Genomic DNA, 25,272 nt, shown 5'->3' on the forward strand with positions numbered 1-25,272 from the left:
TACAAATACAGGATTATCATTGAATCTTCCAATATTAACTCACGGCATTTCCTTGACTGTCTAGAGACATTTTACATTTTTCAGTGAGGGCCTCTAGCCTCAGACGGTCCTTATCTTCTAACTTCCTAGCTCAACTCTAGCCCACTCATTCTTCCCATCAAACATTCATATGTTGACCTGCACACACACGAGCAGTTTCCTCATCAAAACTTCCTACTACTTCATCTTTATAGGGTATTTCAAAATGTGGTCCCTACACAACCAATGCATTCAAACAAGAATCTTTTACTTGTTCATTGACTGCTTCCTTGTTCTACTTTCTCTTTTCCCTCTTGGGTTTAGAATGCTTCTTCCTTTTATCAGAAATGCTTGGCTTGAGTTGTTTCTGTACAACAGGGCTCTATCAACTATGGCCCACTGGCCAAATCCAGCCTGTTTCTATAAACTCTGAGCAGAGCACAGCCCTGGCCGCTTGATCGCATACTGTCTATGGCTGCTTTTACACAGTTCCAACAGAGGTCTGCAAGGCCTATGATAGTTACTGACTGCCCCTAACAATATGCTAATCTCGGATCTAGAATAGTAGTTCCAGAAGAGGTGTTGGCTCCACCGGAAAAATGAAAATATGAATTACTGTCTTACAAGAGACTGTCAGGGACGTCCACGACGGACTCAGCACCACAGAGCCTGCCTCGCCAGCTGCTGTGAATACAAAAAGAACAGAGAGGGAAGCTGTGAAAAGGCCACGCTAAGAAGAGGCAAGGACTCCTGCAAATGACAGGCTGCTTCCTCCTTTCCTAAGCTCACTCTCTACCTTCCTGGGATACAGTAAAAGCTGCTCAGTTTCTAGCTCCCTCTAAGGAAGAGGCTGTATGAATATAAATGACTATAGCACTGTGTCAGATTCAAGACTTTTATTTTTTTCCCATGCCCAACAAGCTGGAATGGTTGATGCTCACTGCTCCCCCTCCTGCCCCCAAGCCCCCTACTCATCACAGGAGGAATGTTTCCTTTCACTGGATAGCTCAGATAGTGCCTAGGCTTTGGCGGTTGACTTGTAATGGGCCAGAGTGCGGGCAGAAGGGTCCGTGGCATTGATCCACTTGGGCATCCAGTAATGGGTCAGCCAGTCTGCCCGGCCCGGGTAGTGGCGTTCAAAGATTTGACGGTAGTAATAGCCTTCCTTAGTTTTAGGAGTATTGAAGGGAAATTTTTGGGCTGCAGTCGCCATCATTGTATCATCAACCTGTAAGAATATAAATTCAAAATGGTTTTGTTAAATGGCATAGAAACACTTGTATTTAATATGGCTTCCCAACAACAAAAGATATAAAAAGGCATGACTGTAAATTGTGCAAGAGACCCTTTGAATCACCCATCACTTAGAAAATGCTAAAACAATAGACACAGCTGCAGCAACTTTCAAGGAACATTTCTGCGAATAATTTTAATACACGGTGGCTCTGAGTGTTTTATGACTAATAATGTCTGGCACCCGGCAGGTGTTAAATGTTAAATGAAGGTCAGTGATGATTGGTAAGTCTCTTCTCTTGCTCTTTGAATTTTAGATGCTACTATATAATCCTTCATGCTACTTAAATCTTATGAAATTCTTTTTTTGTTTGCTTATTTTGAGAGAGCACATGAGCAGGGGAGAGGCAGAGAGAGAGAAGACCGAATCCCAAGCAGGTTCTGCACTGTCAGGACAAAGCCTGATGCAGGGCTTGGACTCACAAACCATGAGATCATGACCTGCACTGAAACCAAGAGTCAGATCCTTAACTGACTGAGCCACCCAGGTGCCCCAAATGTTATGAAATTCTTATAAAACTCTTGTTTACAAGGAATTTCTCCTACAGCCACAAAACATTTAAATGAAATACAAAATGAACAGTGATTGCCATTCTACATCCAAATTGTCCTATGCCAGAAAATATTTTTAAAGACCTTATACCTGATGTTCAACATATTCCTGTAAAATCCTAAACCAGGAATTCTTAACCGAGGTTATTCCATCACTGAATGCTTCTTTTGGCCGCCAGAGAATGTCTTTAGGTATTAGATTGGAGTCCTCAAATGTCTCTCTCAGGAGATGTTTTTCTATCCCATTCTGACATGAAAACAAAGGAATGGCAGTAAAAATTCCAAATACATTGAATAGCAATAGACAGTTTTCATCGTGCATCGATTCACCTACCTTGGGAGTTCTCATATCTGGGGGCAGAGACAAGTAATAGGAAGAAAATCGATGATCCAGGAAAGGGACACGCAATTCAAGGCTTAAAGGGGAAAAGAAAAATCTAAATCAAAATGGATATTTAGTACCTGTCCTTTTAGATTCTCCTTGAGAGTTTCTTAGCAATTCAACTATAGCCTCTACGTAATGTTAAGACTAAAAGTCATTTTTAGGGTCCTCCTGACTGTTCTTTACTACTGCGTGAGTAGCAAAAATCTTCACTCCCAACAATATGTATTACCTCATCTAGAGAGTGAAACAAATGGACAATAATTTTACTTTCCCTTCTGTAAACAATTAAATGCACATCTCAAAAAGCAGAAAATGGTAAGAAACATGAGTGATCTCATCATTAAGAACATACTTTTCCTATACCTTTCTGACTCAAAGTTTTTTCTTGGTGAGGCCATCTCTTGTCCTATGGAAAACTAAAGAATTCAGAATTGTTTACTACTAAATGATTTACATACAACATGCAGTATATACCCCTGTTCCACAGTGTTTCATCAAAGGCCACATCGTGTTTTCTGAATCCTGGTGACTCTAGTTAAGGCAAATGGATAGAATAACCATGGATTCAGTTCCTTCCCCACACCGTATCTGACTATTTTCTAATCTAAGTGTGATTTCGTGGAAGCAACTAAAATATTTAATGTAGTTTATCACCTACAGTAAGAGTTCTGAATTCTCCAACATGACTAGCTAAAAAGTGAAAACTTCAGGCAACCAGAAATAGAGAAACCTGCTTATAATCTAATCAACCCTCCCAGCTCTTCATTGCCCTGTGCCCACGCAGGGTCACCACAGTATCAAACAGGCATGGTAGGCACTCAACACTTGTTACAGGGGTTGTGTCAGCTTTAACTTCTCTTAAAAAGTCTTAAAAAGAGCAGCACCTGCCTTCCCTTTCGGTTGTTCTGATGGTAGCAGAGTGTGGCTGTGCTTTAAAGACGAAGTCCATCTAAAACAACCTACAGTCTCCTCACCAATGCCAGAACAGTGCTTTGAGACAAGCTTTGTTTTCTCTATCGAAGTCATATTTTGTGGGGCACCTGGGTGGCCCAGGGGGTTAAGTGTCTGACTCTTGATTTCGGCTCAGGTCATGATCTCACGGCTGTGAGATCGAGCCCCAAGTTGGGCTCCGTGCTGGCCGTGGAGCCTGCTTAAGATTCTCTTTCTCCCCCTCCCCTGCTCATGTGTGCATGTACACTCATGCTCTCTTTCAAAAAAAAAAAAGTCATACTTTGCACAAACGTATAATCAACTGAAAAAAGAAATTGGCCATTGAGCTTTTTGATTTTTGAGGCTGTCTTAACGATTGCTTCTCAAACTACCGAGTTACCCGTGGGCAGCAGTAGTGCGATCTGCCCGGAGAACGTCGAACAAGTAGAGTTCCTTCAGAAGCCTCTCGCTCTCCTCCTCGGCTTTTTCAGGAGAAGGAGCCTGTTTTATAAACAGGTGAAGTTACAAATACACCAATAGCTTTGCTTGTGCACACAGAACAGTGTTCATTTCTCTTTCCCGTATTCCAGCTCTAGTGGGAGTAAGACGGAAAGCTAAACAGAGTTTGGGGAAGGGGGTCCCTACTTGCTAAAACAGGCCTTCCTGCACACCAAACAGGTAGCTGTCAGGCAATAAAATGGACGCCCGGGGCAGTAACCAGGCTGCCACAGGGGATTCAGAAAAGTCAGACTCCCGATTCTCCTGCTTCACCAGTTCTGAAAAATGGAGATTATCTCACATTAAGACTTCTTCCCCCCCCCCCCCCAAAGAAATACAAAGCAGACACTATCAGTTTTCCTCACATACGTCACAAGATACTCAAGTGTTAAGACAGACGAGAGCAACCACTTTTCTTCACCCAGCACCAATATCCCTCCATGTCAGAAAACTTACCTTGTGAAAATATATGTAACCCTGCGTAAGCTCATCTGAACCTTCTCCAGAGAAGATCACCACACTATCTGTGTTCTTCCGAATATACTTGGAGACTAAGTACATACCTTAGTAGACAAACAGAAATTGTTGATGTCAACATAACTGGCCACCAAAAACGTCTCGTATTTAGCTTTTGGAAACAATGATGTTTTACTTAGACTTGAACTCTGTATTAATAATGTAATTTCCAAAATAATGACCTTTTATCTATAAGCTAATTTTTATATACTTTACCCAGAAGTTTTACGGTTGCAATGAAACAGCCCAAAATCATTCCACAATTTTACCTATTTATTAAAAAAAAATTAATATTTATTTTTGAGATGGGCACAGAGAGAGAGAGGGAGACACAGAATCTGAAACAGGCTCCAGGTTCCGAGCTGTCAGCACAGAGCCCAATGCAGGGCTCACACCCAAGAATCAAACGATCATGACCTAAGCCAAAGTCAGACGCTCAACCGACTGAGCCACAGCCACTGTGCCCCTTATTCCACAATTTTATATATGGGTTTTAAAATTGTAATGCTTTTAGACCAAGAATATCCACCTTAGAACTCTGACAAACTGAACAATGACAAATATCTAAAACAAATTCATAACTTTCATACCAATATTATCATACAAAAATAATAAAAGTTGGGAGTTTTGGTAGTTTAGGCTTTTATTTCCTAACACCAAATTTCACAGGTGGTTAAGAATACTATGTAAATTACTAAAAGAGAGCCATTGGTTCCGGCTGCAAATCTATGTAAACCAGTATTTGTTCTTTATCATTTTTTTCATGATCACCGATCTAGGAAGACTTTTTTAGACATTTTTTCCTAATTGCCTTCTCAATGAAATATGAGTACTGGATATACTATAAATCTGTTTATATGGTGTGGCCCTTTGGAGGCCCACAGGCCACTGTATACAGAAAATTCTTTTTTACACTCCAAGAACCAATTTAGTTCTCTTGTGGGCAATATCACCCCTGTGGTAATATTTTCATGCCCTAAACTTTGCAATGGAGGCTTATCAGATAGATTCTGAGTCTCTTAAAAGAGAGACATATCTCAGCCAGTAGTACATTAGAGGCTCAACGACACTGGAGTATACTTCTGATCCTGCCATATATCCACAGGACAAAACTAGCATTGCTTGCTGGGCAGTAAAGTTATTGATTGATAAGTCATATGATAGAATAGTTACCAAAGTATATATGAGTATTCCTTACATAAATTAGTTACAACACAGACCTATTTCCTTATATAGCCCAAGAAACTATATGCAGAGAAATTGGGGAGTGAGGAGTGCAGAAATGTGCATCTATTCTTTGGAGAAATATAAATACAGATCTTCCTCGACTTACACCCTGATAAACCCACTTAAGTTGAAAACATCATCAAATCCACCTAACCTACTGAACATCATAGCTTAGCCTAGCCTACCCCAAATGTACTCAGAACACTGACATTAGCCTACTGTTGGGCAGGATCACAGACCACAAAGCCTACTTGGTAATGAATGGTGCACTGAGCATCTTATGTAATTTACTGACCCTGTACTAAGAGTGAAAACCAGAATGGGTGTGGGTACAGAATGGTTATAAGTGTTTCAGTTGTTCAACCTTGTGATCACTTGGCTGACTGGGAACTGCAGCTCAACTGCCCAGTATTGAGAGAGAGAGAGAGAGAGAGAGACGGACAGAGAGAGAGAAAGAGAGAATCCTTTGCATGGCGTTAGCCCAGGAAAAGATCCAAATTCAAAAGTCAAAGTAAGGGTTCTGCTGAATGTGTATTGCTTTCACACCCTCATAAAGTCGAAAATTGTTCAGGTCAAACCATGGTAAGTAAAGGACTGTCTGTAGGGACACCATAAATGGGGGAGTTTATGTGTTTATTCCTCTCCAAGAGAGATTGGGGAAGGGGCGCCTGGGTGGCTCAGTCAGTTAAACGTCCAACATCGGCTCTGGTCATGACCTCACAGTTTGTGAGTTCAAGCCCCGTGTCGGGCTCTGTGCTGACAGCTCAGGGCCTGGAGCCTGCTTCGGATTCTGTGTCTCCTTCTCTCTCTGCCCCTCCCCTGCTCACACTCTGTGTCTGTCTCTCAAAAAATGAATAAACATTAAAAAAAAAAAAAAAAAAAAAGATGGGGGGAATTCTTAAATGGTCTGGTCTTAAAGTATTGCTGACCTAAGATTTTTATTTGCATTCATTCTTAAGTATTGTTTTTTAAACTGTTGTTCGAAATAATCTTTTAAACCTTATACTCTTTTCAGGATTAAAAATCTTTTAGATACTGTAAAATACCTTACCTACTGAAGCACGTACTGTTGTAATATCATAAGTTTCCAAGGAAAATATGACTTCATCCAGGACCTGAATGCCTTCCTCAGAATTAAAGAGGACTTCATGGTGTTCACTCCCAATGTGATTTGCCACCTGATTATTTAAGAAATATCCATATACTTGTTATAAGCACTGCCCTTGAAAATGAAACATGAATACTGTCATGTCACAACACATTATAAGTTAATAATAGTGAAAAACAAATCAGGCAAAATATGAGGAAATGATTCTCTAGTCACCACATACACAGCCCAGTTAGGTTTCCTGGCCTCCCCCAGTCTCTGCCCTGACTTGACCAAGAGGTAGACAGCCCATCAGCTCTTCCCACTCCAAGACTTCAACCTAACTGTCCACAGGCTTCCAGTGAGTTGTGTCCCTCCCTCCCCACCCCACACTTAAGTTACCTCACCCACTTCCTCCCTCTCTAGTCCAACATGGCCCCACTCTAACCTCGGCCCCCTATTGGCCCTCCATCGATGGTTTATGTTACATTCAGGATGTTATTCCTAAGGGAAATGCCTTCCCCTCATTCTTTTTTCTTTGGCTGTTTTGGATTCTTTTAGCACTGATCAACTTGCTTTGACACTGCACTCATCCATTCCCTGTAAATTCTGCCAGAGTAGGAACAAAGTCTCCCAAACACGGAATGTGTATGTACAAGGTCCTCTCTGCCCATAATCTTAAACACAATACTTTATAAGAATGAAAACAGCTAACATTTACAAAGTACTTACTACAGGCTATGCTCTATCCTATGCACTTCATGAATTCTATCATTTTCACCTCGGAACTATCCCATAGTAGATACTGTCATTCCTGTTACATAAGTGAGGAATCGTATGTTGGAGGTAGGATTTGAAACCAGCATTCTGCTCCAAAGCATGCAGTCACAACCACTGTACCATTACTTTAAAAAAGACAGAATTATTATCACAGGGTTTTTATGAGGATTGCATGAGCCTTAGAAGTACCCAGAGGACAGTGTATGACACACTTGATACTCAACAACGCATTTCATTTTATTTTAATACTTTTAACTTAAAACAATTACCTGAGTCAATACAGCATAAGTACAGAATCATTAATTAGTGGCTAGATTTTTATCCTTATGTCTGTCCCAATTACATAATGGGCAGGACGGTGTCTTACCTTTCTAGCAGCGAGTAAATCAGTACTGTCTTCCATGCCAATCGCAAATGTCTGGAGAGGGTACTGTACTTGAGCCTCTTTTAGCTGCTTCAACAGGGTGGCAGCAACCAAACTGGAATCTAAGCCCCCTATGAGCAAGACGGGAAGTACACTGGCTATATGCCATGCTTACGAGAAACAGATACGATTTACAATCCCATTAAGCACCAAGATTAGAGTTTTGCTATTTAAAATCCCCAACTTTTAGGGGCGCCTGGGTGGCTTAGGCAGTTACGCGTCCAACTCCTGATTTCGGCTCAGGTCATGATCTCGCGAGTTGTGAGATTGAGCCCGTGCTTTGGGCTCTGTGCTTGACAGCATGGAGGCTGCTTGGGATTCTCTCTCTACCCCTCTCTCTGCCCCTCCCCCACTTGCACACGCTATCTCTCAAAATAAACAAAATTTTAAAAAAAAAATTTAAAAATCCCCAAGTTTTATAAACCGAAAATCAACAGTATGAAAAATCTAACACATAACCTGACATAATGATTACAGTACTTGAATTGGTCAAAAGTCACCATACACAATTCTAAAAAATGTTTATTAGCTCACTCATACCAATAATTAGAATGTAACCTGAAGCTGCTCTATTGCCATGAATATTAAATGCAGCTTACAGAAAACATTTTTGTCCTATAATGGAGGGAAAATTAAATCATAAATATTTTATAGTCAAAATCTCAGGGATAGCTACAAATCATTTACTTAAATATGTGCTTAATATAATTGGGCTTTTTAATAGACTTCACCTGATAAAAGGCAGCCAATCCTTCTGTCTGTCATTAAGCGTTTCTTTATGGCGTTGTCAAAAAGTATCCGGAGGTTGTTCTTCACAGTTTCTAGCTCAAAACCTATAAACACGTAAAGCAAATCAACAGTTCCAGAAAATCTTGGGCTGAATTATTTACTGAAACAAGGCAGACAATCATGTATCAATCATGATGACACCTGCTCCAGGGTGGAATTTGCCAAATCCCCATGTGCCACCTCCAAATTAAATAGGAAAGAGCTCTTCTGATTTGAACCATTCCAATGACAAGAAAGTAGCACTTTTTTTTCCCTTTGAGAGAGACAGGCGGGGAACAGGCGGGTGGGCGTTTGCTTTGTTACCTGGGAAGAGTTTCTCCACATTGTCATAGAGCGCATGCAGGGGCTCATCTCTACAGTGATGATATTTGACCATTTCCACTGATGCAACTTTGCCATTCGGCTTTAAATCCAAAACTTCATAGTGTCCTGGGAGAAAAGGCTCCACTTTTAAAAAAGGAGTTGTGGAGTGCTTCAAGTTAACAAGACCTACAAATTCAAAATGATAATTTTACTCAAGATACAATTCACCATTACTTACTATCCTCTCAATTCCTGTTTATTCCCCCTTTTTGATATAAACACATGTCCATTATATAAGCAAAATAGGGAAGAATGAACCCAAGTGCTACCACCTACTTACTAGAGAGAGAACAGTGGTACAGAGATGTACCCTAAGGTTACACTGATTTCTAGTAGTTCAAAGTAATAAGAAGATCCCCAACATTCAATTTCTTCTCCCTGGCTGGAATTTCAGATCAAGAAAATCTATTTTCTATAAGAAAAGACACATTAAGCAAGAAGATGGACTTGAAATTGCTACTGTTATGATACCCTGGCAGTCATTTCTTTGTCATCACTGAGGTATGTTAAGGAAACAGCCATGATTTCTGGTCCTTGAACAAGCAAAATGACCCACTATGAGGTAATGGCAGAACTAGTTATTATATACTGTGTGTTAAACAGTATAATCTAAATTTCTTCAAAAGTTTTTACAGGGAGTAAACAACCTGGCATCACCATGGTCTCTGATTAAAAACCAGTGTTTTATTGTAAGTGGGAACAGCCTATCTAAATTCTCATTACGAGTCACAATTTGAGTTTGTCAGCCCAGTCATCTTCTGTGTCAGACTGAATTCAAAGATCAGATTGGACCCAGATTCCTGCCTAGCAAGCGGACCTCAAGAGAGCTACACAACCCCTATGGGGGATGAGGATTAATTAAAAAGTTTCAAGCAGGGAGGACCATCAACCGATTAGTTTTTGATATGCTATTCAAAACCATTGAAAAACAGTCACTCAAAAACTTCTGGACTGCCCAGCATAGGATTTGCAAATATGATCAAGAGGAGAACACAAAACCAGAGTAATAATGAATACATACAGACAAATTCTATCATTACCTTTAGCTTCTGAACACACAGCCAAAAATCCATCTTCCGTCATGGCTTTAAACAAAGGCCTGACTCCATAAGTATCTCTGCCCAGGAACACTTTCTTATTGGCAGTATCCAGCAAAATAAATGCAAACACCCCATCCAACATGCAAACTGTTTGCTCAATTCCTCCTTTGTCGTAAAGATGAAGGATTATCTCACCATCCACTTTGGTCTGGTATTCAAATTCAAAATGGTGTTGCATCTTGTAAAAGCAATAGCAAAATAAAAATGTTAACATTACAGTCCTTGTGCATCCACTAATAATTTTTTGTTGCAAAGTTGCTTCAACATTTCTATGTTCGATAATCACGCACCTTAGTTATTTAGAAGAATCATTGCATTATCAAAATACAACTCGTTTGAACTCACAATTCTGCTCATTCTTTACAGCATAAAGCTAAATGTGCACATTTTAGTTGCATTCTGATAAATGAAAAGCAGAGGCAATGTAGCAAAACAGTCATACATATCAGGAAGGATAGGAATGCCCATTATACATGTCCTATGTCTATAATACATGTATGTTTACATCTGTATGTCAGTTAAGCAAAGAGGTTGCAATGACAATAAAAATGTGTCTTCCCCAACTGTAATATTTTGGTTTGGGAATATAGGATCAGCTGAGGTTTTTCCATTTCAGTCTCAAAGACCTGCCTATGAAAATGGAAAGTAAAAGGACACACACAGTTGGTACTATTCCCTGATGAATGGCTCCATCACAATGATGAAGACACACGGTCCAGATAAAGCTGATGGCCCCCCGGGGGAAGCCTAGAATATTCAGTCTTCCCACCATTGCAGTGGCATTAAACTACTTCTTACTGATAGAGAAAATGACAGGGGAGCTTTAGTAGTCCACATGCCCCACGGGCTCAGCAAAGTGACCATCATGACCACTCAGCACAGAGGGAGAGGGCCTGATTACATTACACCGGGCTCTGGCTCTCCATCACCACTGGCCAACTGTGAGGGGGAGAAATCCTTGGAGTTGCTCTTTCTTTGTGCTTACTCCTATTTTTGACTGACCATGGAGAGAGAAGAGGTTCCTATAAACAAAATCACGGGGAAATCCTGGTTAAGTTTAAACATTCAGAACATGTTTTTAAAATTCACAAAGTAAATCTATATGTCTGTATATGGATGACCTATAAACATGCTTCACAATCACACTCACTCTATCACTTGTGAAACTTCTATTAGCACTCACAGAATGACCCAAACCATGGGCTCTGGCTGCCTTGAGTGACTATAAAGCCACTTCCTGTTGACCTCTCCCTCCTCTGAGAGAGATCAGGGGAGATCCTGTCACTAGCAGGTGGGGTTTGGAAGCGGTCTTTTGCTTGCCTTTTTGCACTTACATATCGGAAGAATAAATATACCCTCCAAAGCATTCAGTGATTTCAGTAAGCAACAGCTTCCCAAATCTATCCTCCACTACTGTCATCACTGCTCTTTGGCTAAATCTTGCAGGTAACTTACTGGTTAATGATTCCCATGTTCCACTTTGCACTCTCCTGAAACCACACTTAGGTAAAAGCTGCACTTAGAGGGCATCTGGGTGGTTCAGTCAGTTAAGTGTCCAACTTTTGATTTCAGTTCAAGTCATGATCTCAGAGTTTGTGAGTTTGAGCCCCACATTGGGCTCTGCACTGACATTGCAGAGCCTGCTTGGAATTCTCTCTCTCTCTCTACCCCTCCCTCCCCTCTCAAAATAAATAAACTTAAAAAAAAAAAAAAGCTGTAGTTAGATAAAAGTCCCTGTATCCTGCCACCATCCAGAAATCACACTGCCACTTGACTTGCTGGTTGCAAGCCCCTGATGATCCCTGTAGAGAGAGAGCCTCCTCTCTGCCCCAGCCTTTACTTAGATTCCTCCTCTCCTTCATTTATTCTTCCTCCACACCCAGCACATCTCTAGCTGGATTTTATTAGAGGTAAATTTTTTTTCATCCAAAAAAAAAAAAAAAAAAAAAGGAGGGGCTTTGGAGCTTATGTTGCAGTGTCCTTTATACAGATGTAAAATGGCCATCCTCCTCATCAACAGATTTCTGGCCGCTCATGCAACAGAAGCTTAGATGATTGGTAGATGCAATGGAATTTCTATGCTTTTGAAAATACAATATATTTGGTAATTTAGAATAAAAATACTTGTGAAATATTTACTATTTTGTAACTTTTCAACAAAATATATGAAAGCAGCAATGTTGTTCAAGTTACACAAGGTATTTCCTATCTGATTTAAGGTGAAAGGTTAATATTGCCATAATACAACCTAGCATTCTCGTGTGTATGGCACTAACTTGGCTTGGTAAGAAAGAAGTCTTACCTCCTGTAAGTACCTCCTGTACTCTCACTAGCTTGAAATTCCATTCTTACTTTTCGTGTTCACCATTTCATCTCCAAGCACCTAGAAAAATCATGCCTATATACTCTTAATAAATGTCTGAAAGGAATCTGTTGAATAACCATAAAAACTTTTCAAATGAGAAGCCTATTATTAAAAGTAATCTTATGAGGAGATGACACACAATGGTAAAAGCTATTGTCCAGAGATAAAAATGTCCTAATGGTGGCTAGAATATAAATACCTCCCCATGAATGACAGATGTATATCAAGACTCAAAAAATACCAAGGAACCTAACAACTAAATGTATGAAGTATGAATGTTATCAGGCTTCAACAAAACAAAGCAGCTACAAAGACATTTTTGTGACACTTGCAGAAATTTAATTTGAACTCAATATTAGAGGATTTTATTGATTCTTGGGTTTAATAGTATTGGTATTAGGTAGAGGAAGGCCCTAATTTTTAAGAGGTAAATGCTTGCATATTTAGGAGTAAAGTGTCACGATATCTGCATTATACTCTAAAATGATTCAGCCCAAAATTAAATGCCTAGGTGTATATACAGAAAGAAATAGAACAAATACGGCAAAACATTAACAATTAAATAACCTAGGTTCTATTTGTTCTATTTTTTTTTTTTTTGGTTTGTTCTTCTTTTTTGTTCTTTTTTATATGTTTTAAATTTTCAAAATTACAAGTTGGGGAGGAGGGTGGCAAACAAAAAATAACTTGGAAATTTTGCATTAAAAAATTTATGAAACACTAGCCAAATAATTCCAGATTGGAAGGTTCTTAGCCAGTTTGGCTCCCTGGGGTCAGAATTTCCACCCCCTCACCACTCTCATCCTGAGTAAGCTTTCACCAGATTAGAAAGCTGTTCCAATTTTAATGCTGCTAAAAAAATCACTCCTTGCACTCTTCTGTCCTGTGGCTCTGTTTAAATGCAGTCAGTACACAGTAGCAATAAATGTCATAAGGGCAGCATTATATAAAAGCTACCAGTATGATTACCTCCAAACTATTAAATTCCATACCTGCCCTAAAGTCCTCCAGTCTCCCTACTCTTAGAATGATATTCCAACTCCTTGCCAAGTCCTGCTTGATCTGGTCATGCCCTGCCCACCTACCTACCCCTTGATCACATCTGACAATCCCAGGGCTGCTTCCTACCTCGGGGCTTCTACACATGCTATTCCCCCAGCATGAAATGCTGTTCCCAGCCCCACTAGTTGATCATTATCCATTAGGTCTCAGTTCAAGTGTCAGTTCCTCAAAAGACCTTCTCTGACCACCCTTGCTGACATTGGATCTCCCATATTATTTTTTTTTTGTCCAGAATATCTATCCTATGTACAAGGATTTTTTGTCTTTTTTGATTTTTAATGGAATAAACTCCATCAGAGTGCAGACCTATGTCTCATACTTACTACTGTATCCCCAGTACCAAACACAGGCTCTAATTAATATTCAAATTCATGACAGGGAAAAAAAATTCTAAGAGTTAAAGAATTATAATCTTCATTTTCTCTTTTTTTTTTGTGACCAGGCCATTTGAACTCCTTGTGCATCTGTGCCCTATCTATCTTTAGAACTGGAGCAAATGAGGTAATGAACATGGAAACTGTGTGAAAAGTAAAAAGCTTTATACAAAATATATAAAATTATTATAACCAACTAGCCCTGAGGTTTAATCACATCCAGATATCTTCTGGTTTATTTACCTTCTTGTGGTTGTAGATTTCACCGTTGTAACAAAGCCACAAATAAGGATATTTCTTCACTCGGATTGGCTGCATTCCAAACAGCTGGTCAACCACTGCCAACCGATGAAATCCAAAGCAGCAGTTGGTGTATCCATTGACATTCTCAAAGCGAAATGCATCTGGACCCCTGTGTGCAATCTTCATAGCACTCAGGCACTGAACAGAAAGGCAGTCATCACTGCCAAAGAGGGCCCAAATCCCACACATGGTGCAATGGAGCTAGGGGCTCTCTATGGAGAGAAAAGCAGACCAGTTGAATATTCAATATCCAAGTCTGTATTAAATCTTGATTCCAAAAACTGGCATAAACTACTTCAAAGACTGATATTTAAACCATCTGATCTATAGCATTAGGCTGGCAGGCACACAGGAGTTGAGACTGATTTAATTGATTTACAAGTATTCAGAAAAGATGCATGACCTTCACATCCAGCCGGCTAAAGCAGTTTAGCACCCCGTCAATGCCTGCATCTCTCTCACCTTGGAACTTGGCTCACCTTAGCCGGGGTAGTCAGGCCACATTCTAGGTTTACTTCCAAGATACAGATATACATGCAGGCTGGCTCCAACCTAGTGAGAGATCCCTGTCCCATTCTCTCCATCCCAGAATGTCAGAAGCCCTCAAAAATCCAATAGACTCCCCAGATTACTACTACAGTCCCCTCTCAGGACTCCTGACAATTAAATGTCCTCTCTTTACCTGTACTAACTGCACATAGAGTATAGCAGGTAAGAAAGATCACACATACTGCTCTTGTAATGTTAAGATACATAGCTATTACAAGCATTTCACAACTTCTAGTTTACCTCTAAGTGATTTATTCAAATGTGATAAAAGAAATTCTAAAGAGACAAAAGGCATGTTATCTGACATTAGATACCCTGGATCGATTACAAAAAGAAATTTTTAAGTTGACAGAGATACATAATGTTCACCATCAAAATGTCCTAAATGACAAAAATGTCCTCAAATACTTTTGTCTCAAAGCTGCTTTAGTCCATAAGAAAGCAAAATAGGTGGGATATGAACAGCAAGAACATCTCTGAAAAACAAGCTGGCCATCCCTACAGGCCAAGAAGCAAACAAATAATTCCTGTGAATGTTACTTTGCAATTTTATATTCTCAATTGTGAAATAAAGGCTTTTTATTTAGATGCTGCCAACTCAAAACAGCTATTTTACCAAAATAACTTGGAACTATTTGGGTTTTTTTAAATGCAAATTTGCAGTGAATGCCTAATTTGAAACAAAAATCATATATAAACATATATAATATAAATATATATAATATATATATAATATAAATATACTATATAAAATATACATATAATACATATATTTTTTCAAGTTACATCAATCACTTTGAGCAATCCTCTGAGGACATGCACAGCTAAATGAACCAAACCTTTGTTTGGCCTTTTAATGAGAACATATCAAATTAATAAAAAATGATAGTGATTCCAACAACTTGGCAATGAAGTAGCACATGTTCTATGCAGTCCCTTCCATGAACCTGGCAAATAGCCTCTAATGAGATGTTTGAGATTTAGGGGGAAATTCACTTAGATTGAGGTGAGAGGACTACTGATAAGCCATCTATCTTTGACTCCATACCAATGAAAAATGGGCTGAGACAGTACTTTGAAAATCACAAGAGGTCGTCATTAGTGAATCATTTCCCTAAGTCTTCCTAATGCTGCTTAGTGAATCCCATTATTAAGCCTGTTATAGGAAACACACACTAAGCACAAAATTAGAGGGGAAAGACGGGCAACACATATTAGTGAAGCACACTTCTCCAGCAGGAAATAGCAAGTTAAAACTGTTATCTATTTTTGTTGGAATCAGTCTCACTTGCAAAGGTCCTATTTGCAATGCTTTTTCCAACTGCTGTTACCGCTCCCAGTAATTTTCCCTATTTCCTCATAAACTTCTAGGGCAGTGCTGTCCAGTAGAAATGTGAGCTACATATGTAATTTTCAATATGCTGGTGGCTCCATTAAAAAAGTCATGAGAAAATGGGAAGTTTTTAAATCTATTTTAACACAATGTACTAAAAGATAGTATTTTGACAGGTAATCAGGCATAAAAGTTATCGACAAGATATTTTATATTGCTTTTCTCTACTGAAGTTAACATCTGGCGTATTTTATACTTACCCCAGACCTTGATTCGGACTAGTCTGCCTTTGAAGTTCTCAAAACAGTTACATGTGTACTGAATTTGTGCTGATCCAATGCATTTAATTTCTATGCTATTTACCAACCACTTCAATTTCACCATCTCGTTTTATTTTTACCTTAAGATATCAGCAACCAACTCCTGGACAGGTTCAAGACCTAAATTACTTCTAAGTAATCTTATAGGAACGTGGCCAATCAATCGGGAAAAAAAAAGAGTTAGGAGTCCTGTTAAATTGTTACTCAAGTACCCAGGAAGAAGAAATAATGTAGGCCAAGGGCCCAGAAGAAAACTGTCCTTTTATTCAAAATAGTAACATTAATCTGAAACCAGCCCTACAGAACAGACAGATATCCACTGAGAAAGGCATGTTCATTCATTTGCTTTTTCGCATACCGTGCCGCCTGTCGCCCTGAACAGTTGTCTTCTAGGCAGGATTTGCTCATTAAGTCACTTGTTGAGTCTTGCAGTCTGGCTGGGGGGTGGGGCAGGGAGAGGGAGATGGAGGGACCAGTGGTGAGGGGCTAAGTACAGACCCTTAGGCTTGGACCTACAGACTTGAGACCAGGACCAAGCGATTGTGTGTCCCGAAACTCCGACTGCACCCCAGCCACGTGCACCCTCTGGCCAGTCTGCAGCAGGGCCCCCGGACTGCAAAATTTTCCACAGGCTTCGATGCAATGTAATTTTTAAAAACAGTAAAATTTACAAGGACCAACGTGGGCTGCAACCCGGCCTCCCCTCTGCCTTCCACTTGATCCCAACCCTCTGCAGGGCCAGACTGGGGTCTTTACCCCGCAGCCGGCTCCCAGGTGCGCAACAATCGGCCCCGCCCCCTTTACGGGTGGGAGCCGCAGAGCCCTCCGGCGCCCGGATCAGCCTCTGCCCACCAGTGTGCTAGCCAGACTGCGCGCATCCTCCTCCTTCTCCTTCTCCTTCTCCTTCCCCTCCCCCTTCCGGGGCGGCCCAGGGTACCCTGGAAGGACGCTGCACCCCGCAGCAGGGCCTGGCTTACCTGGGATCCAGCGGGTGGAGTGACCAAGGTGCCAGGTAGGGGCTGCAGCTGGCGGGCGGGGCGGCCGGGCGTCCTCTCACTTTATACCGGCCTAGCTCCTGTAATGCGTGCGGGAAGTTTCATCATGTTTGTGAGGGCCAACCAGCGCGTAGGGGCGTGGCCCACAATGCGAGACCTTGGAGGCAAGGAGGGGGGAGGGCGGAGGAGGAGCAGAGAACTAGAGGAGGAATTGCTGCGTTCCAGCTCCTTAAAGTGTTAGTGCACCTGCTGAAGGATTGCCTCAGAGGTCTAGCCAGGTGCCCCACTGACACTGAGGGTTATCTTACCCGCTGTCCTGACAATTAGGGGGCCTTCTGCACTTGGTTTGTTCTTGGGGAAATCAACACCAAATTGATGGCCGTGTCCCCCCTACAGCACATCTCCCTGCAGACCCTTAACTGCAAAATTTTTAGGAGTACAGGTATCCCCCGCTTTTCGAAAGTTCATGTTATGCCACTTTGCTTTTACAGAAGACCCACATTAGTACCTCATGTGGTACTAATTCAGTTAGTTTTTGCTAACTGAAAGAAATCCGAAGAGGATGTTTGATTTTAGGGGAAAAGGTGAGAAATGAAAATAGCGTTCCGTATTGATTTCGTAGCCGGCCATTTAAGGACGCAGCAAGCGAGTGGCACTGCCAAGTTCCTTCCCCAGGACTACACTCTGCGTCGAGGCGCCATGGCTTTGAACACTGTCTCTGAGCATCTGCGCTTTGTCTGTATTTTGTGCATGCATTAGCAGGATGTGCCCTAGGTATCAGAAAGGCCTAGCAGAGGTTATTTTTTGCGTCTGAGAAAACTCAGATTTTTCATGTAAATTAATGGTAACTGCTTCTTCATTTTATGTCATTTCAGCTTATGAAATGTTTCCTAGGAACACTCTACTTTGAAATAACAGGGAAACCTGTACTTTAGTTTCTCCGTAACTACAAAGAGAGCATCTAGTACATAAGATGGATACAGAAATATTTGCTCTATTAATAAATAATGGGGCAGGTAGGAAGAGCTGGAAGGATACGATCTTTTTATTAACTACAAGGTATATTTCATTATGTCTTTTACCTCAGACATAATTAAATTTCTCCCATCTCTGGATCTATAGCTCGCTGTATTTGTGTTCTGTGTTGGATCATCATCAAACTTTGTGATGTGGTTATATTCTCCTTTGACTAGATTGACATCTTCCTGGTTGTGTTGACTTCATCTTTTGAGTCTCACTATCAGCTCAGTGTATACCACTAGCTAGATTCTCAAAACCTGCATTCAATTCAATTCGATTCCTCATCACATTTTGTTGTTGACCAATTTCACTTTCAGGAAAGGATGGAGTTCCAGTCTGAATTTTACCACTAACCACTTCCATGACCATAGGTATGTCTTATAATCTCTTTAGGTTTCCCTCTTTGAAAGGAAAGTGGAGATTACCAGGGGTCCTTCCAGCCTTGAAATTGTAAGCACTAAAGTGATGAGAGTTCTTAGAGCCATAGCATCCAAGGAGGACATTTTTTTTCCATCCCCATAATATCAATCTGTCTTGCTGAAGCTCAGAATAACTTTTCAATGTGTATATATATTTTTTTTAATTTTTTTAATGTTTATTTATTTTTGAGACAGAGAGAGACAGAGCATGAATGGGGGAGGGGCAGAGAGAGAGGGAGACACAGAATCGGAAGCAGGCTCCAGGCTCTGAGCCATCAGCCCAGAGCCCGATGCGGGGCTCGAACTCACAAACCGTGAGATCGTGACCTGAGCTGAAGTCGGACGCTCAACCGACTGAGCCACCCAGGCGCCCCTCAATGTGTATATTTTTACATTAGGCCCAGTTAGAAGTAAATTGCCCAAATTCACTCACCTGACACTTATAGATCCAGGATGTGAAATCAGGTTTGTCTGGGTCCACGGGGCATCCTCTTTTGATCAAATTCTGCCTGTAGAATAGATAGACAAGAAGAGCTGGCTGGGTCATACCAGAGATACTGACAGAGAGCAAGGAGCTGACATAGCCTCTCTTATTTTTGCTAAACATGAAAGATTTGCATTCAGGATTAAATAAATTTTATTCTCCAGATTTCATCCCCATTCCTATATTGGAGCATTACCCTGCAATTTGTATTATCTGCACTAAGAGTTTGAAAGGGGAGACTCTCCATTTGAATTTTTTAAAGTGTTTATTTATTTTTAAGAGTGAGACAGAGCACGATGAGCAGGAGAAGGGAGGAGAGAGAGGGAGACACGGAATCCAAAGCAGGCCCCAGGATCAGAGCCTGATGCGGGGCTCAACTCATGAATGGTGAGATCATGACCTGAGCTGAAGTCAGATGCTTAACCAACTCAGGTGCCACTCAGGTGCCCCTGAGACTCTCCACTGTAAAGGCATTGTTGAACTGGTACCACTAGGTTCTTCAATTTGTTATGCAATACAGGGAAAGACTTGTCCTCAGAAACCAATTTTTTCCTTTTTTTTTTTTTTATTTTAATTCCAGTTAGTTAACCTGCAGTGTTATATTTGTTTCAGGTATATAATATAGTGATTCAACACTACTGTATATCACTCTGTGCTCATCATGACAAGTGCACTCCTTAATCTCCCTCACCTACTTCACCTATCTTCCCATCCACCTTCCCTCTGGTAACCACCAAATTGTTCTATATAATTAGGAATCTGTTTGGGGGCACCTGGATGGCTCAGTCAGTTAAGCACCTGACTCGATTTTGGCTCAGGTCATGATCTTGCAGTCTGTAGGATCGAGCCCCATGTCAGACTCCGCACTGACAATGTGGAGCCTGCTTGGGATGCTTTCTCTCCATCTCTCTCTCTCTTTGCCCCTCCCCTACTAATGCTCTGTCTCTCTCAAAATAAATAAATAAACTTAAAAAGAATTTTTTAAAGAATCTGTTTCTTGTTTTGTCTTATTTTCTTCTCTTTGCACATTTGTGTTCTTAAAATTCCACATATGATTGAAATCATATGGTATTTGTCTTTCTCTGACATATTTTGCTTAGCATTATTCTAACTCCATCAGTGTTGTTGCAGATGGCAACATTTCACTTTTTTATGGCTGAATAGTATTCCATTATATATCAACATCTTCCTTATCCATTCATCAGTTGATGGACACTTGGGCTGCTTCCATATCTTGGCTATTGTAAACAATACTGCTATAAACATAGGAGTGCATGTGTTTCTTTGAGTTAATGTTCTTATATTCTTTGAGTAACTACTCACTAATGTATTGCTGGATCATAAGGTAGTTCCGTTTTTAACATTTTGAGGAACCTCCATACTGTTCTACACAGTGGCTGCACCAGTTTGCATTCCAACCAATAGTGCACGAGTATTCCATTTTTTCCACATCCTCACCAACACCTTTATTTCTTGTGTTGTTGATTTTAGCCATTCTGACAGGTGTGAGGTACTATCTCACTCTAGTTTTGATTTGCATTTCCCTGATGGTAAGTAATGGTGAGCATCTTTTCATGTGTCTGTGGCCATTTGGATGCTTTTGGAGAACTGTCTGTTCATGTCTTCTGCCCATTTTTATCAGATTATTTGTTTTTTGGCATTATATAATTTCTTTACATATTTTGCGTACTAACCCATTACTAAATATGTCATTTGCAAATATCTTCTCCCATTCTGTAGGATGACTTTTAATTTTGTTGATTGTTTCCTTTGTTGTGCAGAAGTTTTTTATTTTGATATAGTCCCAATAGTTCATTTTGCTTTTGTTTCCCTTGCCTCAGGAGACCTATCTTGAAAGAAATTGCTATGGCTGATGTCAAAGAAGTTATTGCTTGTGTTCTTGTCTAGGATTTTTATGGTTTCATGTCTCACATTTAGGTCTTTAGTCCATTTTGAATTTATTTTTGTATATGGTGTAAGAAACTGGTCCAGGTTCATTCCTCTGCATGTTGTTATCCAGTTTTCCCATCACCATTTGTTAAGAGACTGTCCTTTTCCCACTGAATACTCTTTCCTGCTATGTTTAAGATTAGTCTATTATATAATTGTGGGTCCATTTCTGGGTTTTATATTGTTTTCCATTGATCTATATGTCCATTTTTGTGCCAGTACCATACTGCCTTGATCACTACAGCTTTGAAATATAACTTCAAGTCCAGAATTGTGATCCCTCTAGCTTTGCTTTTCTTTTTCAAGACTGCTTTGGCTATTTGGGGTCTTTTGTGGTCCCATACAAATTGTACGATTTTTTGTTCTAGCTCTGTGAAAAATGCTGCTGGTATTTTGATAAGATTGTATTAAATGTGTAGACTGCTTTGGGTAGTATAGACATTTTAACAATATTTGTTCTTCCTATCCAGGAGAATGGAATGTCTTTCCATTTCTTTGTGTTGTCTTCAATTTTATCAGTGTTTTATAGTTTTCAGAAAACAGGTCTTTTACATCTTTGGTTAGGTTTATTCCTATGTATCTTACTATTTTGTTTTATTTTATTTTTTTTTAAATGTTTATTTATTTTTGAGACAGAGAGAGACAGAGCATGAATGGGGGAGGGGCAGAGAGAGAGGGAGACACAGAATTGGAAGCAGGCTCCAGGCTCTGAGCCATCAGCCCAGAGCCCGATGCGGGGCTTGAACTCACGGACCGTGAGATCGTGACCTGAGCTGAAGTCGACGCTTAGCCGACTGAGCCACCCAGGCGCCCCTCTTACTATTTTAAGTACAAGATTCCTTTTAGAATCACACACAAAAAAGTCTCTCTTGACCTCACCCCACCAAATAGTGTGTTTTTAGTATTCCTTTGATGGAGAAAACATAGCACCATGATAAAAATAAAACAAAACACCCAAGAAGTTATCAAGGCTTCATACCACTCTTAAATAAATGTCTATTTTACTGGTCACATCAGCACCAAGATAAATAAATAGTAAAATGTGTAAGACATACTAAGAACAGACTACAGTCAATGCTCGTAGACTACACAGGTTCGATATCCCCCTAAGTTACATTCCCAACTAGTTTACAAACTGCCAAGAATATAAATTCCACACAGAACATGTAGTGAACACTTAGTCATTGACAGGCAAGAGCAAAGATGACAGCTGACTCAGTTCAAAGGTTCCTTAGTGCCCTAAAGTCTTTAGCAAACTGACTTTGCTGCATCCTAATCTACATAAAATGTCTGAAACCTGAGAACAACCTAGGAAAGGAGATCTTCTATCCACATTGTACAGATGTAAAACTAAGACTCAGATAAGTTGAAGGATTTAGCCAGTCTGAATTAAGTCATCACAACTGCACATAATCATAAACTGAATCATAATCATAATCATATAAAACCCAGAGACGATTTCCCTTACCCCCCCCCCCGCCCCCACGATTTATGTAGTAAAAGACAGATACCTGATATGTTACGTAGTGTTGGTTGTGCTGAGTATCTTCCACTTGTCCCTCCAGAGTCGCTCCATCCTTTCTCCCTTCACTTTGTGTCCTGGCTCCCTTGCCCTCCTCTTGTCATGGAAGTGTCCAAAGGGAGACGCAGAGGTTAGAAGGGAGAGGTCTCGGGGTGTTTCTTCCCCAGGCTCCTGCACCCCCACAGAACTCCTCTCCTAAATTCCACAGCTCCTGCCACATGGCCTTCTCTATACCACAGTCTCCTCAGATTCCGGGAACTGCTCCTTCCTCTTCCCCTTTAGGCTTAGCCCGAGGCACCAAACCATCTTGCTTTTCTTGAATCCTGTCCACACTTCTGTAATTAGTGTCAATTGGAGTGTGACATCTGCTTCCTATCAGAACCCTGCCCAATACATTGATCTAGGATATAACAGAGGATGCAACGGATTTAACTAGAGTAGAAAATGATTCACATGTTCTCTTAATTATTAGACACAAATGAAAACTAAATTATGTGGCCTATTTTCCCACATCTTACCCACCCCTCTATTGAAACCTCACTCTAAAAGCAGCCCGGAAGCATTTAACATTCTGTGACCTGAGTCACTGAGGAATCAAATAAAATCTTCCTCTGTCAAGTAAACCCTTTAGGCTGGTTCCCCATCCCCAAAGTATAATTGACAACACAAGATTGCATTTGTTCAGCCCTGAGAGCATTAGTTAAACTCTTTAAAATTCTTTTAAATACTAAATTCATTTTTCTCAATGGTGTTTTTTTTTTTTTTTTTGTAGATTGATCCATTTTCTAGAATTAAAAAAATATATAGTAATAAAATAACCAGCCACATAATGATAGCTACCCTTTGGGATTCATTGATTTTAAAATGTACATAATAATAAAAAAGCTTCATTGATATTAAAACACTATAAAATGAAGTTGCATTTTATTCAACCCAATGTATCTTTGTAAAAGTTTGTTGATGAGTTTGACATATTTCTGGTCTATAGAAAATGCTATCAAACCATTCAGATTTGCCAACCCCTGTCATAACTCCAAAGCTACCCAGGAGACCATGACTCACATGTTAGGTAACACTGACTTAGGATTCCAACGAATTTATAAGCCCATCCTCCCACCCCCCAAAACAGAAAATGCTTCCAAAGCAGGCCACATGGTTAGCCCTTAACCTAACACCAGATGAATTATCAGCAATAGTGACACCTTTAGATCCCAGTAACCAGAACCATTGAGCTTTTCACTGGACATGAACTTACCCACTCAGGGAGGAGTTTAGGATGCCACTATGGGGGAGCTCTCAAGGCACAGGATGGAGTCGGAGTGAGACAAAAAATAGCTGGAGCCTCCATTGGATCTCTTGTTCTGTCCCATAAATGTTAGCCACAGGCCTTCTCAGCAGCTTTTGATTCCATTTCTCTGCTGTTCTACCTATTTCTTATGATTTTTTAAAATCAGGTGTTGAAATGCAATTTGAGATAGGACTTCTGATCTTTACTTCTATATCCTCTACTTTTCTTCTCATGTCATCAAAATTTCCCTGGTACCTACATTTAACTCAGTAGGTTAAACAGTAATATGGAGGGGCACCTGGGTGGCTCAGTCAGTTAAGCATCCGACTTCAGCTCAGGTCATGATCTCGTGGTTTGTGGGTTTAAGCACCACATCAGGCTTTGTGCTGACAGCTTAGAGCCTGGAGCCTGCTTCGGATTCTGTGTCTCCCTCTCTCTCTGCCCCTCCCTCACTTATGCTCTGTGTCTCTCTATCTCAAAAATAAATAAACATTAAAAAAAAACCAACAGTAATATGGAAAATTCTGAAAATTCCAGATTCCAGAAAAATTAGATACTTTTGCATTTGTTACCTAGGATCTGTTACTTAGCCTTAGTGCAACAAACGAGGGAATATTAACATGGGTTATGTGCATATGTGTTTTGTAGAACCAGACTTCATAAAACTGGGAACGAACTATATTTCAACAAACCATTCGTGTAGTCCTAAATACAAGAAGACTGGTATAAAAAGGAATAAGAAAAGACTGGAAAAGCTGAAAGAAAAATGGGAGTCTCTCCTCTGAAAGATGAAAAACTTACTGGGAAGTTCCACTAATTTAGAATCAGAATAATAATTGCTTTAAAGAAGAATAGAGTGCAATGAACATAAATAACACTATTCAAAGTTGACCTTGCACAGCAGATGACATGGGAGCAGAGACTGATATTTAAGATCATAATATTAACAGTTATTTATTACCTCCTAGATGCAATGCATTTTAATTTTTTTTCTATTCTGTAGGCTAACCATGGGAAAGAACAATTATTCTTATCTTTTGACTGTCAAAGAAGAGTCTCAAGAATATAAAGTAACATACCCAACACCAAACAGTTATCAACTGGCTGAGCCACGGGCCTCAAACATAGCATGACGACATGAGAGCTTCCATGCCTATTCTAGAAGTTGCTCAGCAAGCAGACCAGGTAGAGAGAGCCCCTCCAAGAAATGGCAGTGAGACATGAAAGGTCCCAGCGTGTCCCTAAAGACAGCTAGAGAAAGTACAGTTGATCCTTGAACAGCACTGGCTTATAATGTGTGGATCCAACTATAAATGAATTTTTTAC

The 25,272-nt window shown here is 40.2% G+C and overlaps 1 protein-coding gene across 3 annotated transcripts in view; it reads right to left on the minus strand.

Moving 5' to 3' along the window:
- Window positions 1-899: 899 nt before the first annotated feature.
- Window positions 900-25,272, minus strand: part of ASNS (asparagine synthetase (glutamine-hydrolyzing)) — an 89,430-nt gene continuing 65,057 nt past the window's right edge. The window contains exons 5-19 of one of the 3 annotated variants that reach the window (XM_042918352.1): window positions 22,648-22,754; window positions 19,136-19,211; window positions 17,246-17,343; window positions 16,627-16,705; window positions 14,007-14,278; window positions 9,903-10,140; window positions 8,803-8,988; window positions 8,442-8,543; window positions 7,654-7,781; window positions 6,471-6,597; window positions 4,133-4,239; window positions 3,579-3,679; window positions 2,198-2,279; window positions 1,955-2,110; window positions 900-1,246 (exon numbers count right to left, since the gene is read on the minus strand). In XM_042918352.1, the coding sequence (XP_042774286.1) occupies window positions 1,037-1,246; window positions 1,955-2,110; window positions 2,198-2,279; window positions 3,579-3,679; window positions 4,133-4,239; window positions 6,471-6,597; window positions 7,654-7,781; window positions 8,442-8,543; window positions 8,803-8,988; window positions 9,903-10,140; window positions 14,007-14,255 (1,686 nt within the window). In that variant the 5' untranslated portion in view covers window positions 14,256-14,278; window positions 16,627-16,705; window positions 17,246-17,343; window positions 19,136-19,211; window positions 22,648-22,754 and the 3' untranslated portion in view covers window positions 900-1,036. Of the gene's footprint in view, window positions 1,247-1,954; window positions 2,111-2,197; window positions 2,280-3,578; window positions 3,680-4,132; window positions 4,240-6,470; window positions 6,598-7,653; window positions 7,782-8,441; window positions 8,544-8,802; window positions 8,989-9,902; window positions 10,141-14,006; window positions 14,279-16,626; window positions 17,066-17,245; window positions 17,344-19,135; window positions 19,212-22,647; window positions 22,755-25,272 lie in introns of those variants that run through there. The other 2 variants (XM_042918362.1, XM_042918342.1) reach the window with 2 other exon arrangements.

The sequence above is a fragment of the Panthera leo genome, chromosome A2 (assembly GCF_018350215.1).
Source record: "Panthera leo isolate Ple1 chromosome A2, P.leo_Ple1_pat1.1, whole genome shotgun sequence".
Classification (NCBI taxonomy): Eukaryota; Metazoa; Chordata; class Mammalia; order Carnivora; family Felidae; genus Panthera; species Panthera leo.